The 13490-nt window shown below is 40.5% G+C and overlaps 1 protein-coding gene across 1 annotated transcript in view; it reads left to right on the plus strand.

Moving 5' to 3' along the window:
- The window catches only part of UTRN (utrophin), a 359477-nt gene that overhangs the window by 290646 nt on the left and 55341 nt on the right, over window positions 1-13490 (plus strand). The window contains exons 60-61 of the mRNA XM_059833258.1: window positions 663-737; window positions 7845-8046. Coding sequence (XP_059689241.1) covers window positions 663-737; window positions 7845-8046 — 277 coding nt within the window. The remainder of the gene's footprint in view (window positions 1-662; window positions 738-7844; window positions 8047-13490) is intronic.

A 13490-nucleotide genomic window follows, 5' to 3' on the forward strand; every position in this document is an offset into this window, starting at 1 on the left:
ACTATCAGTAAAGGCTAGACCATATTATGGTACAACTAGTTCAACATGCCCTGCTAACGTTTACATTTACTGTGAAGTCTCCCTTTCTAAGGAGCGAAAGGGTAAAATACTGTTAAGCGAGGAAAAATGTTACTATACCCATCAGTTTCTTAAATAGAGCTCATGGCTAGCTGACTGTCCCTTTCAAAGCACTGCTTACAAAGTCATGGCATAGAAATTATAGCTTAAAAAGCTATTTTTTCCTCTGTTACCGTGACTTTTGCTGCCCTCTGTTTCCTGTATGTTGTCTGATGGAATTGTAAATTATTTCAGAAACATACTGTATTTGAGCACTTGTCTGGAAACTACCTAACACTGCATAATATTTATGTAAAACTCTGTTACATGTATATGTATTACGTGTGCCAAGATGATGTCAGGATTTTTGGTGTGCCAATCTCTGAAGGTCCTGGACTGTGAGAGTCAGGAGGCTTTCCCTGCAGGTGGATTGGACTGAGGTGCCAGCTTCTTAGTTTGTTTTATTTGTTCTGATATATCGTATTAATTCATTGCAGAGAAGAGAAGGGATATCAAACTTCTTCCAAAATGTGAAAATTTATATGGAAAGGAAACTTACGGACTCGCTTTTTAGGGCTGCTCATATTTCTGTTCTGTTGTTTCAGCTGACTTGAACAATGTACGCTTCTCTGCCTACCGTACAGCCATCAAAATCCGAAGACTGCAGAAAGCACTGTGCTGTGAGTTTGGCCTTTGAGACAAATTGTTTCTCTACAGTATTTGGGGAAGGGAGGGTCAGCTTAAGTCTAACATTCATGTTTAACAAGAGACCAGCTACATCCTTGACAGATTGTCAACCAACAAAAGGTAGGAAGAATTGCCAATAGTAGGTATCATTATTGCAAATAAATAAAATTAATGAAAAAAGGGGTGCAGCGGGTAAGTTGAAGTGGTATGCCCACTAATAATACTTTGAGAAAGGATAGGAAAATAAATATTGGACCTCTTGATGATTGCGTACTTTTCCTGATACAAGCTGATACAAACCAATGTGAAATGATGTGAGCGAAAATCCTGACCTTTGACATAAACTTAGGTATTTTATTATATTTTAGAGAGTTCTATTCCATTTCTTGTAAGTGTTTACTGCTGCTAGATAGAACTTTGAAAATATTCGTCCCTCTCAGAGAGAATATCTTGCTGTGTGAATTCCAGTTAGAGGAGTTCAGGCCACTCAGTGTGTGAGGGGAAAGGATACAGATCTGTATAGCTGGTTATAGGTAGTTGGTATTGCTGTACATTTTAATCATGAAAAGCTAGTAGGACAAAACAAACTACAATTATTAGCAATAATAGTATGTGTATATATATTGGGGATGTGGGGATTTAGATAGGAGATAACAATGCATTTGATATGCACATTGGATATTCTGCCCAGACCTGTGTTGACATTTGTCCCTATTCTTAAGCAATCTAATAATTCAGTGACAGTCCACTCTGAAAAGCACACAGATTTCGTCAGCAGGGAAGGACAGATGTCTACTGAGTGGGCTCAGCTGTCTAAACTACTTTATTTCCAAGGTTCATGTTTGTATCTCCAATTTTCTGTTCTATATTTGCTAGGTATTTAAAATACATTTCATATTACATCACAATTATGGTTTAATTCAGCAACAAGTTGCATGACTACCATGCCCAAAGTTTAGCAGCCTCAGAAGTGATGTATCAGGAGGTCTTGTCCTGGCCTCTGGTCTTGGGACTTCTCTGAGTCACACAGCAAGTATGACACTGCGGTTCTGGGCTCTTGCCTGAGTCTCCTGTGCAAAGCAAACTCAGAGTACCCTTTGGAGTCATCCTGCCACTGGTATTTCTGCATCGTCTTTTGAGAATCAGGATGAGAAAAAGAAAGATGGTACTTTCTTGGGGGAGTTGAGCTAGCTTGTAACTGCTCAATGTTTATTTTAGAAAAATGGGATTGAACTAATAGTTTGACATAATACAAAAATTGTTTACATTATAGAGAGAGGTAAGGCATGAAGACAAGTAAGATAACTGAAAGGGCAAACAGCTTAGAAGGAAGTGAAATTTTGTGAGAAGGCAGAGAAGAGAGGGTATGTGAAAGAAAACTAGTTGAAACATAGAACTGGGGAGATTAAGGTACACAAAAAGAAAGGAGTGCTAAAAATTTTTTTGTAGAGATGATGAGAATAGGAATTTTCAAAATCATTAGGACTATGAATGGAAAAGAAAATACATAAAAACACGCATCTACCGGAAAGAAAATAGGGTGAAGTAGAAAAGAAAATTGAATCCGGACAATTTTGGAAGGAGATGTGGGTTATGAATGAGTGTGAAGGTCACAGATGTTAGACCTTTCAAAAGGTCTTGGCAACAGCTGGTATAAAAATGTTGTACAACATTACCAAATTTTCCTGTTTAAACTCAGGAGTCCTTGCTGTGGAAGGACTTTACAGCCCTGAAGGGTGTACAGTACTGTAGTCTGAGTTGGAACAGAAGAAGGGCAAAGCCATCCTATAGATGCAAGCAAGGAAGGAGTTGCACAAAGCTGTGTCCCTTCCCACCCTCCAGGTGGTTCGTTTTCATTTCAGCCTAGAAGGCAGCAGTCTGATCTTGGCAGTAGCTTCTTGGCAGTAGCTTCTTGGCTGGACTTCAGATATGCATTATACCAAATGAAGCTGTGCCCAAGATGCTAGCTAGCTACTCCAGAAAGCTAGAGTGCATCTATGCAACAGCACAGGCTCTCAGGAGTACCTCTTGCCACTTTTTCATATGCTATGCTGGCTTCTCGCAGAATTTCAAATCAAGTTTGAGATCTTGGGTTCAAGGTCTTACATTCGGGAAAAAGCAGAACCTGTCCTCTGAAAGATTGCCTGATGGGATCGAAAGAAAAACTGTATTTCTTTGGCACAGCCTAGAGCTTCTCTGTGCAAGAGATATGGTCCCAACCAAGGCTATAATTTCATCTTCCGGCAAGACTGAAGAGCATTACGAGCTTTCTTCTTATCAGTGCGCAGGGTGTAAAGTATGTGTCAACGTGTACCTAAAAACCAAAAGCAAAGCAAGAAACCAGAAAGCAAAGTAAAATTCTCCTTGTGTGTGCTGCTCCCCAGGGAAGAGTGAAAAAACAGACTGCACATGATGGATGCTAATCATGCTGCCTATTTCTGACAGACATACAGATTGTCTAGTGACCTGTATAGAACAAACTTCACTTTCATTACTTCTAATAAGCTTATAAGCTTTGAGGAGGAACATACTTCCTGCTCTTGCTTTTACTGCAAAATATGTCAATTCCTGCAATAGTTAGCTCTCCTCATTCACAGATTTCAAAAGTGCATTCTTATCAAAGTGAATATTGTATCCAGTTTCAGGGGATGGAGGTGGAAGGAGGACAGAGGGAAGTGATAAGAAGTAAAGAGAATACTCCAGTTTGAAAGAGACAGGAGTAAAACTGTCATCTCTACAGATCCAGTCTGCCTCATTATTTATGAAGCTGTTTGCTTGCTCCATCCCTCTGTCTCATGGGAGGAGACAACAGCCAAAAAATTCTTTGTCTTTATTGCACACATATATTTGCAAAGGATTGGTGTAATTTGTGAAAACACAACATTGTGGATTTTTAAGAAAGTCATTGCAGTTTATCCACAAAGCTAAACGCTACAAGAGTTTTCTGTCTCTGAACAGGAACTTGTTATGATCTGGCACAATTTTACAACCACCTTCAAAAACATAATCAGTGCTGTTCCTTTTGTCATTTTTTGCTTAGCTGATTTCTTGCCAGGGAATAGGTCAAATTCCCTTTGACTGTGGTGATTGTCGGCCTGATTCTGTCCCATGAATGGCTGCTGAGATAGCCAAAACACAGCATATGCTAGCACCTCCTCTCTGATGAAGGGGAGAGTGGTTAAGCCCTATCTAGAATTCTTTTCTTGACTTTTATTTGTTGGTGGTTTTGTTTTAAGGTAGGGAAAGAGTCATCTTCTGTGCCTGTGCCATTCATTCTCTGGTCTGAGTTACTTTAGTCTTCCATTGTATTTCCTGTAATTTTAACTGGATGATTTTTAAAGGTCTTTGGATGCAGAATGCTTCAGAAAGGCTTGTGTGCTAAGGCAAAGAAAATGTCAAAACAAATCGCTAAAAAATGAGGTCATTGTAAACTGTAAAATGTGGCAGATTGCTGTCACAGCCGCAGTGTGTGTGTAACTGCAAAGGCCTTTTTGGTGAGAACTCCAAGGGCACAGCTGGAGCAGGATGCAGAGCCCCACTTGCACCTGATAGATTTTGACTTTGCAGTGAGGACTGGTAACACAGTATTAGTGCTATACAAGCAGGTTCAGGAGTATGTAATTTGAGGACTGCACTTTGGAAAACTTGACTGAGGCCAAATCTCTCTTCTGAGTCTTTGTTCTTGGTAAGTGTCAAAAAAAAATCATGGTCCTGGGGAAGTTATTCCCTCCCACTCCCCCCCCCCCCCCCCCCCCGCCTTTAGAAATGGGAAGGTAGAGTCGTGTTTCATATCGTTCTGGTTTTTGGAAGGTAGTTTCCTGCAGAGGCTAATATATGTGTGTACCTACATATATTTATTTTGCAGGAAGCTGAGAAAGGTTGCAGGTTGGAAAGAACAAATACTTAGCTTCTGTGTGTCAGATTATGTGGGGCAGATGTGCTGAGAGCACTTCCCCACTGTAGCAGAAGAATGGGGCCGGAGAGAGTATCCTGTGTTGCAGTTGTACTGGGCAGCTATGCAGCACCAGACCCTGACGATAATATTTTATTTTTGTGCAGCATGCTTTAGCTCATTTTCAAGAAATCATATTGCCCCAGATACTGAAGTGTAGTACTGGAAAGGAAAAAGAGAACAATACCACCATGTATATTCAAAATTCTGTCACTGAGCTCCTCTAGGTGATTCAAAATTTAAGAATGCTAATAGGAATATCAGCCGCACAAGGCTAAGGAACGAACATTAAGGCACACTGGACTAAAAGTGAGAGCCGTGTACACTTCCCTCAGCCATCTAGTCTTCTGCAGAATGCTGTCATTCACAAGGTCTTTCTAATACAAAAGCTCCACAGCAATGCCTGCCTAATTTCTGTGGGGTTACAGCAGCCTCAAATTTACCATTAGCAGCTGCACGTCATTACTTGCTCCTGAGTCAGTCAGTCACATCTGCTTGAACTGTGCTGAATGACGTGGTTTCTGTTTATAGTTTTCCTTTGGGAAAATCTCCTCTCTGCAGAAAGGAAAGAAATGACCCTTGTGTCAATTTGTTGGTTAACAGCAGGATTGATCGTTTAGCACGTTTGAGCAGATACAGAATGGTACTGCAGAAATGCACTGAAAGCTGTGTACAGTAGGCTTCATGCCAGCAATGGCATGTGAGTCTCAGGTTAGCTTTTCCCTATTTACATAAATACAGTTTATTTTAAAACTTTCAGAAATGGAAACATGATGAGAAAATAATCCCTCTTCACATCAGCCCAATCCAGGGGCGCTGCTAGTGGGTAGACCTTACCACAGCAGGATAATTGCCTGTGCCCAAAGTTCATTCAGCCTGATGAGTGCTGAAGTAAGCAGTGATGGAAGTAATTTCCTCTGGTTGTTCTCCATGAATCCAAAAGGATAAGTTTTGCTTAATTTGCATTAGTACAGCAGCAGAGTTTCCTTTTAGTATGAAAATACTGAAAGTACCTCTCCTGATTCCCTCCAGGATACTTTGGCAGAAATGTGAATGTGAGATCTTAATGCCAGCAGATCAAGGCGTGAAGCTAGCAGGCTTACTCCAGTGTCTGTTGAATTGCTGTTTTCTGTGCAAGGATGGTTATGCTAAGCCAAGCCCAAAGGCTACAACTTTCTGGCATTCCAAAGCATTCCAAGTTTTCACTGGCTTTAAAAAGCGCAGGGTTTGGGTGCTGCCAGTCTGTTTTAGGAAGCTGCTTACCTGCTTTTAGCTAGCCATGAACTACATTACAAAAACAGGTTGAAAAAAATACCACCACCAAACTGGTTACAATAATTTTTAGGCTTTTTGTCCCCCCCTGTAGGTCATGAAGGAAAAGCATGAAAAGTGGCCCTCTCTCCTGCGTGCAGTATTTATGTGATTGGGTAGCATGTTACAGTTTTGCACCTGGCTTCACCCCACTCCCTCCACCCCTCAAAAAAAATCATCTGTGTTGCATTGTGGTGTGGGGTTTTTTGGGTTTGTTTTGTTTCTAAATATGCCTGTGAGCCTTTTTCCATGTATTACATATTTTCCAGCTACTGTAGAGGATTATGCTGCAGTGTACTGCCAAATACTTTGGCTGTGTCAGGTCAAACTACTGGCAAGGTGTTTTGCTACAATTAGCAGTCAGCCTGTTTGGTAAATACATGGCTGGCATTTGTTTGCAAGCCCAAGAGATGGGTTTTTAGGAAAAAAGAAAAAAGAAAATAAGAAGCAAACAAACATAAAACCCCTGCAAGTCTGCTGCTTTAAAGTTAGTACAGAATGTACAGATGTCAGTGAGGGAGAGAAAAAGTAAGGCCTGTGAGGTACCATTTCTCATTTTACAGTGATGTTAGGAAGGGTTGATTGAGGAAATGGGATTGGGAATGTAACCTTCTTTTGGCCTATAACCCTATCTTTTGGTAGATGCTCACAGAGTTCTTGACAGAATTGCTCATAGTGGTTAGTGTTGTCTTGCTCCTGCTCTCTTCTATTGTACTTATTTTCTTGCCCAAGACAGACTTACCTGATTTGCACAGGCTGCCCTTCTGGGGTCCTTATTCAACATTGGCGCAGGGCAATTTACAACACATCTGAGATTGTCATGTTTCATTTCCTTTGAGAGATGACATTTATAGTGTAAATGTGTTACTGGCTCTCTAGAAACAGCTCTGTATGAGCTCAGAATATACTTCAACTTCATGTTGTATACAATGTAGCTAGCATACTGATACATTGCAACTATTTTTTTTGCTGAAGTCCTTGCTTCTGTCAAAAAATGTCACTGAGGATTATACCACCCTTTGACTTACATTATTACTCCTTCTTTTACACCAAAATGTTTCCTCTTTTCCACTTTGTTTTGCAAAAGGAATTAGAAGAGCTCATGGTCAGCTTTTTGTTTTCACCATGCAAACCCCAGATTTTCACAATCACGTTTCTATGGTTGTGGGGGCAAAACCCTTGTCAGCTCTAGGATATCCATAGCATCACCAGCTGCTTATAGAAAGCGTGCTGTAATAAAGGAGATCAAAATATTTTTCCTGAAAGTGTAGCATTTTGTGTTCTGGAAAGCTACAATAAACAATTTCCCTGTGTCCCTCCCTGCTTTCTTCTAAGCCTTAATTTAGCAACTGCTGTTCAGTTAATCAGGCCTCAGTACATTGCTACTGCATTTAAGAGAACATTGTTACCTAAGAATTTGCTTTGCTTTACATTTAATCAAAAGCGATAATCATTTAATGGGTTTCTGGTTTATGGTAAATGCGAAGAACCCTCTAAGCCTAGTGGACTCCCAGTGTGCATACATCTGAAGTTAGGATCCTCTAATTACGCAGACTACTTCAGCGGCTTTTTAAAAGTTCTTCCGAGCTGTGCACTGTCATTATGGTGTTTTTGTTGATCTTGGTTTTCTAAATATAGAGTACCAAAATGCTGTCGACTTCTCATAGAGAACAGTTTTTCACTATAATGTTACTAAATGAAAGCTACTTCTTGGCTAATTGTCTGCAGTGTTTGCTACAATATGCACATGAGCAAGTATTGTGAATGGCATGCTCGGTCATCTATATTCACGCCTTTTTTCTTTTTTTTTTTTTTTTTTTAAATCACCTGTTATTAGTGGACCTGTTGGACCTGAACACAACAAGTGAAGTTTTCAAACAGCACAAGTTGAGTCAAAATGATCAGCTGATCGGTGTGCAGGATGTGATCAGCTGTCTCACTACCATCTACAGTGGACTTGAAGAGAAACACAAAGATATGGTGAATGTTCCTCTCTGTGTAGACATGTGTCTTAACTGGCTACTCAATGTGTATGATAGGTAAGTAACAAGTCTCTATTCACAGTGTGTACCCCAGGAATTTAATGTAGTATTAATAAAGTATAAACCGTGGAGTCAGAATTGGGAATTTTTGCACATGTGACTTATCAAAAATGCTAGGCTTACAGGACTGTTGTATATTTTTTTCTGAGCTATTTTCTTGAGTAGATTGTCCCCAACAATAGAAAAATGGTAAAGCCTTAAGAAGTTTTTTAATAAAAAGTTATATCTTTTGATATTTTGTCTCAGTAAATGAAAGTGCAGTTGCTTGCAATGAGATGTTTCTTATGCTGTCCTGCTCAGATACACTAAACTAACGTTACAGTGCTTTTGTACTACTAGTAAAGAAACATTGAAAGAATTTTAATAAATGTATATGAGAGCAGAGAACTGAATACGCTGCTTTAGCTGTGTTTCTACTGTAAATATTCCAAATGGCCCAGATTGTTTGCAATTTGTGCCAGATCCTATTTCTGCCACAGGTGGGGACAGTTTTGTTATTTATTTTACACTTAGTTACTTGCATGCCGTAATCCTGGCTGAGCTCCCTGGACTGAATCCTCTCTTGAGTACTAAAGCCTGTCTGATTCTGGAGGGTCAGTGGTATCCTGGTCCTGGCTCACTTCCAGCAGGTGCAGCTCCTGCCTTGTATCAATTCTGAGTGCTGGTGCTCTGTGATCCACCTGCCCGGTCCTGGCAGCAAAGCTGTATTTCCCTGGTGGATTGTGAGTTTGCCTCAAGAATGTTTTAGGATGCTTACAGTAAGAACTTGTGGGTTTATTTAAATGCACATCCGTTACTCCAGAGAGAGCACTGAGTCTCAGGGGACATGAAGAAGTCCACTCCAACAGCCCCTTGTGGTTTTGGCCAGTCCCTTCTGATCCTCCAGACACTTCTTTCTTCTGCTGAATGTCAAACTCTGACCTCTCTGCCCTGCCCCACGCTATGTCAGCCTGCATGACCTACAATGAGTGTGTTTTTATTTAGTTGTGCCTTTGAGTCATGAGTTTGTTGCTCATTTTTCTTAGTTGTGTTTACTATTCTCATCTCCCTTCTGTAGTAAAAACTGGGGAAAGACTTGATTCCATCAGCTCCTCCATTCCCTAGAACGTATCTCCTTACAGTGCTTGAGCAAAGGCATTTCGGGACTCTTCTGGAGCTCACTAAAGACACAATGCAATACATGGGGTTGTCGCTTCAGTGTGTCTTATTGAATGTATGCTTTAGTTCAGAGTTATACACAGAATTACAAATCAGAATTTCTAAGTTGCTTGAGGTTGGTTAGCAAATTCCTTTCCTTTCTTCCGATTTGAAGATGGAGAGAGCGAATGTATGTCTTGAGTATGGTAGAAATTCTTATACCTGGCTTTGCCAAAGAGAGCTGTTACTTTTTGATGTATGCATTATCTTCACTATGTTCACTCACTTAATCAGTGCCAAATTCTAACAGTTTATAGCTTTTTGCTTTTTTCCCCCCAGAAGATTACAAACCAGTACTCCTATACTTTGTGGATATTTTATTTTATTTTATTTTTATTTTAAATATTGTGGTAGGGGAGATGGAAGGAGGGAACAGAGTACATACAACTATTTGTCATTTATGTGCTGACTACCTATTATGCTATGGCATTTGAATATTGCTGTTTAATATTGTGACATTTCTGTTAGTCGGGCTTCTCATCATTACTGCTGAAAAATTGGAGAGCCCATCAAATAATGACTGGGATTTCTTCCTGCAATTATTTTTGTTTTGCAGAGCTCTGTATTGTGGGTGAATAAACACATCACTTGCTAATAGAGCAGTAGATCAAGTGGGTTGCTTGACTTAAATGTTATTGGCTATTTAGAATAAGACACTTAATAATGTCAGAGAAATTTTTGTAGTTACTGGTTGGGTTTTTTTCAGATTGATCGCAAATCCATTATATTTTCTTTAGCTTACCTTTGCTTCCTAACTTCAGTTAGAAGTCAGTCGTTTAATCTGTTCATGTTCAAAGTGCACATAGTAAGCAACAAACCTTTCTTTCAATAACATTTCCTGCTGCTTCCATTTCCCCTTGATTATTATGTTGAAAGCATTAGTGTAGATAATTCTTCAAGCTGATGAAGGACTTTAATCTTCAGTCAAACTTTGAAAAATGGAGGATGAAGGTTTTCTGAGATAAAATTACCTTGTACAGTATGTTTCCTTGCTCCCCTTTCACATCCACTCCAGGAAAAAAAAAAAAAAGCTGAAAGAACAGGCACCAATTTTGAGCTGCTTTTTTTTTTAATTGGCCTTTAGGAAAGAACTAATTTGTGTCTTGGCATTTCCATTGTTTATTGCACTGGTGTTATACCTATACAATGTTTCAACTCGTTAAACTGCCTACAAAAAGCATCTGTTAGTGGCATGCTATTAACCTGAGATTTAATTACTGATTCACAGATTGATGGCAAACTGGGTAGTTCTTCAGACTTACCTACAGATGTCTTTGGCCCTTAAAAAGAACCAATTTGTTCTTAGAAATAGTAGGCAAGTCTGTTGTGTTCTGGTATTTTCTGACGCATCAGGAATGATTCATTTTTCAAGCTGAGTAGAGGAGAGAAACATCAAATTTACTCGGTGACTTTTACTTCTTCAAGGACTCAAAGGTTATTCCAGACAGCAACATCTGCCCTGTGAACATTTTCCAAAGTTAGAGTTCCTTGTTTTGGTTAGTCCAAAGATTATTTTTTAAAAATGAAATTATAGATAAACTTGTTGCATTTTACAATGAGAGCTGTGAAGGAAATGGTTTGCTCTGTGAAATCATTTGGCCAGGCTTATGTGTAAATCATCCAAAAGCAATAGCTGGTGGTTATTGTTCTGGACTATATACTGTCAAGTTTGCTAAAATCTCTAAAAGTCATATATATGAAATGGACTGATAGCTTTCAGTACTAATGGAATAACTCAACACCCTTTGAAATGAGTTGTGTTAGATATTTTGAAGTCTGTCAGACATAATGTAGAATATATATTCTAATTGTGGGCGATGACTCATTATTTCAATCAAAATTACCCAATGTCCATAAAGAAACTTTTACATGCATGGTTTTTAAAGTCTTGCAATGTTTTTCTGAGTTCTTGTATTTCAACTTTTAAATTTTCTTGATTTTTGTGATGTTAGGGTACTTTTGATAATGTGTTCTTTTAAATTTCATTTCTTTGGTGCATTAGTCTAGGAAGGGTATCTGTGGTATGGCACGTATGCTAACCTTTTCCATATGATCAAAGCTGTCATTAATGATCATTCTCTATGGCCCAGGCTTCCCCTGAAGAATTCCAACTTTGTTATTTATTGCTGCACTTACACACCTGGCAGATTCTAACACCAGGTTGAGTTAATATCCCAGGCCTTACCAGCATGTTAAGTTCAGCAAAATCTAAGCCTGCTCAGTCAGCCTTAACTTTATGCCCTGGTTTTGACGATAGCTGATGGAAATTTCCTGGATGCACTCCAGTTGCGTTCCCTGTATTGATGATATCTGTCTTGATTCATAGAGGACTCTGCAGGAGCACCTTGGCAGCCTGTGATAGTAGTAAGAAGCGCTCTAGGAAGGACAGGAAAATGGGCTTCTTTGAATTCTCTGTAGTTGATCAAGGGGAGGCATCTGTGGGAACCTTCAGAGATCTACCAGGCTGCCTCCTGTTGCTGGGTTATGTAGATAACTGACCTGCTGTCCTTGGCAGTCCGTAATTGTAGTGTCAACATTGCCAAAGAGCTCTCAAGCCTGGTCAGAAGTCAGAACTGAAGAGGGCTTATCTTCTTACTTCTCCAGTTTTCCTTGCTAGTGCCTGATGTTTTTATGCTGTTGACCTCCACCCTCAGGGGACATAGGGTTCCTCTGGAGTTGATGTTGCTTTTCTTGTTTTCTGTTGATTTGCCCATCATCCTTATTGTGTATTCCTGGTTGCAATCTCTGGTACTTAATCTTGTCCTGTCTCTGGCAACTTTTTGTTACCTGGCTAACTCCTTTGTGCAGCTGTGCCCATCACTTTTTGCCCCTTTGGCGTTCACATACTTAGGTAAAATGCTTATGTATTATGTCTGGCTATGCCATCGCAATGCTACAGAATACTTGCATACCATTATTGGTAACAAGAGTTTTGTATGCTTATATTCAACAATTTAATATTAATTATGTCCTGATTAGTACATTTATAATTTACAGGTGTCACAGGCTTCTGTTTTGGCTATGGCGTAGACTGTGTTTGCCTGTCAGAGGAGTTTTGGGTCCTAACTCTGTATTAGGGTGTTACTTAGATAAAGGAATAAAGTTTGTATATGATGGTTGCATGATTATGGAATGTTTTTGGAAAGTTTGCTAAACTCATTTTCCTGGAAAGACATACCTTCAGATAATTTTAACGCTGCGTTAGTGCCTGTCATTGAATTTCCTAGGTGTTTGAGCAGAAAGAGAAATGTTAGTTTTAGGATTTAGCATGCTGTTTAGCAGCTGAGATGTTCTTGTGGCCGAGTAGTGTTAAACTGTATTATGTGATTCCCAAGTGCTCCACACAGCTTGTGCCCGATGTAGCAAGGTTGGGATTGCAGTTGTTTCATTTGTTTGGAGTTTAGTTGTTATAGTATCACAGAATCACTAAGGTTGGAAAAGACCTGTAAGATCATCAAGTCCAACCATCAAACCAACACCACCATGCCCATCAAGCCATGTCCCACAATGCCATGTCCACATGTTCCTTTAACACCTCCAGAGATGGTGACTCCACCACCTCCCTGGGCAGCTTATTCCAGTGTCTCACCACTCTCTCCGTAAAGAAATTTTTCCTAATATTCATCCTGAACTTCCCCTGGCGCAACTTGAGGCCATTTCCTCTTGTCCTGTCACTCGTCACTTGGGAGAAGAGACCAACACCCACCTCTCTGCAACCCCCTTTCAGGTAATTGTAGAGAGCGATAAGGTGTCCCCTCAGCCTCCTCTTCTCCACACTGAACAACCCCAGTTCCCTCAGCCGCTCCTCATAAGACTTGTGCTCCAGACCCCTCACCAGCTTCGTCGCCCTTCTCTGGACACGCTCCAGCACCTCAATGTCCTTCTTGTAGTGAGGGGCCCAAAACTGAACACGGTATTGGAGGTGTGGCCTCACCAGCACCGAGTACAGGGGCACGATTACCTCCCTACTCCTGCTGGCCACACTATTTCTGATACAGGCCAGGATGCCGTTGGCCTTCTTGGCCACCTGGGCACACTGCTGGCTCATATTCAGACAGCTGTCAATCAACACCCCCAGGTCCTTTTCCGCCAGGCAGCTTTCCAGCCACTCATCCCCAAGCCTGTAGCGTTGCATGGGGTTGTTGTGGCCAAAGTGCAGGACCCGGCACTTGGCCTTGTTGAACCTCGTACAATTGGCCTCGGCCCATCGATCCAGCCTGTCCAGATCCCTCTGCAGAGCCTTC

Source organism: Gavia stellata, chromosome 2, assembly GCF_030936135.1.
Source record: "Gavia stellata isolate bGavSte3 chromosome 2, bGavSte3.hap2, whole genome shotgun sequence".
Classification (NCBI taxonomy): domain Eukaryota; kingdom Metazoa; phylum Chordata; class Aves; order Gaviiformes; family Gaviidae; genus Gavia; species Gavia stellata.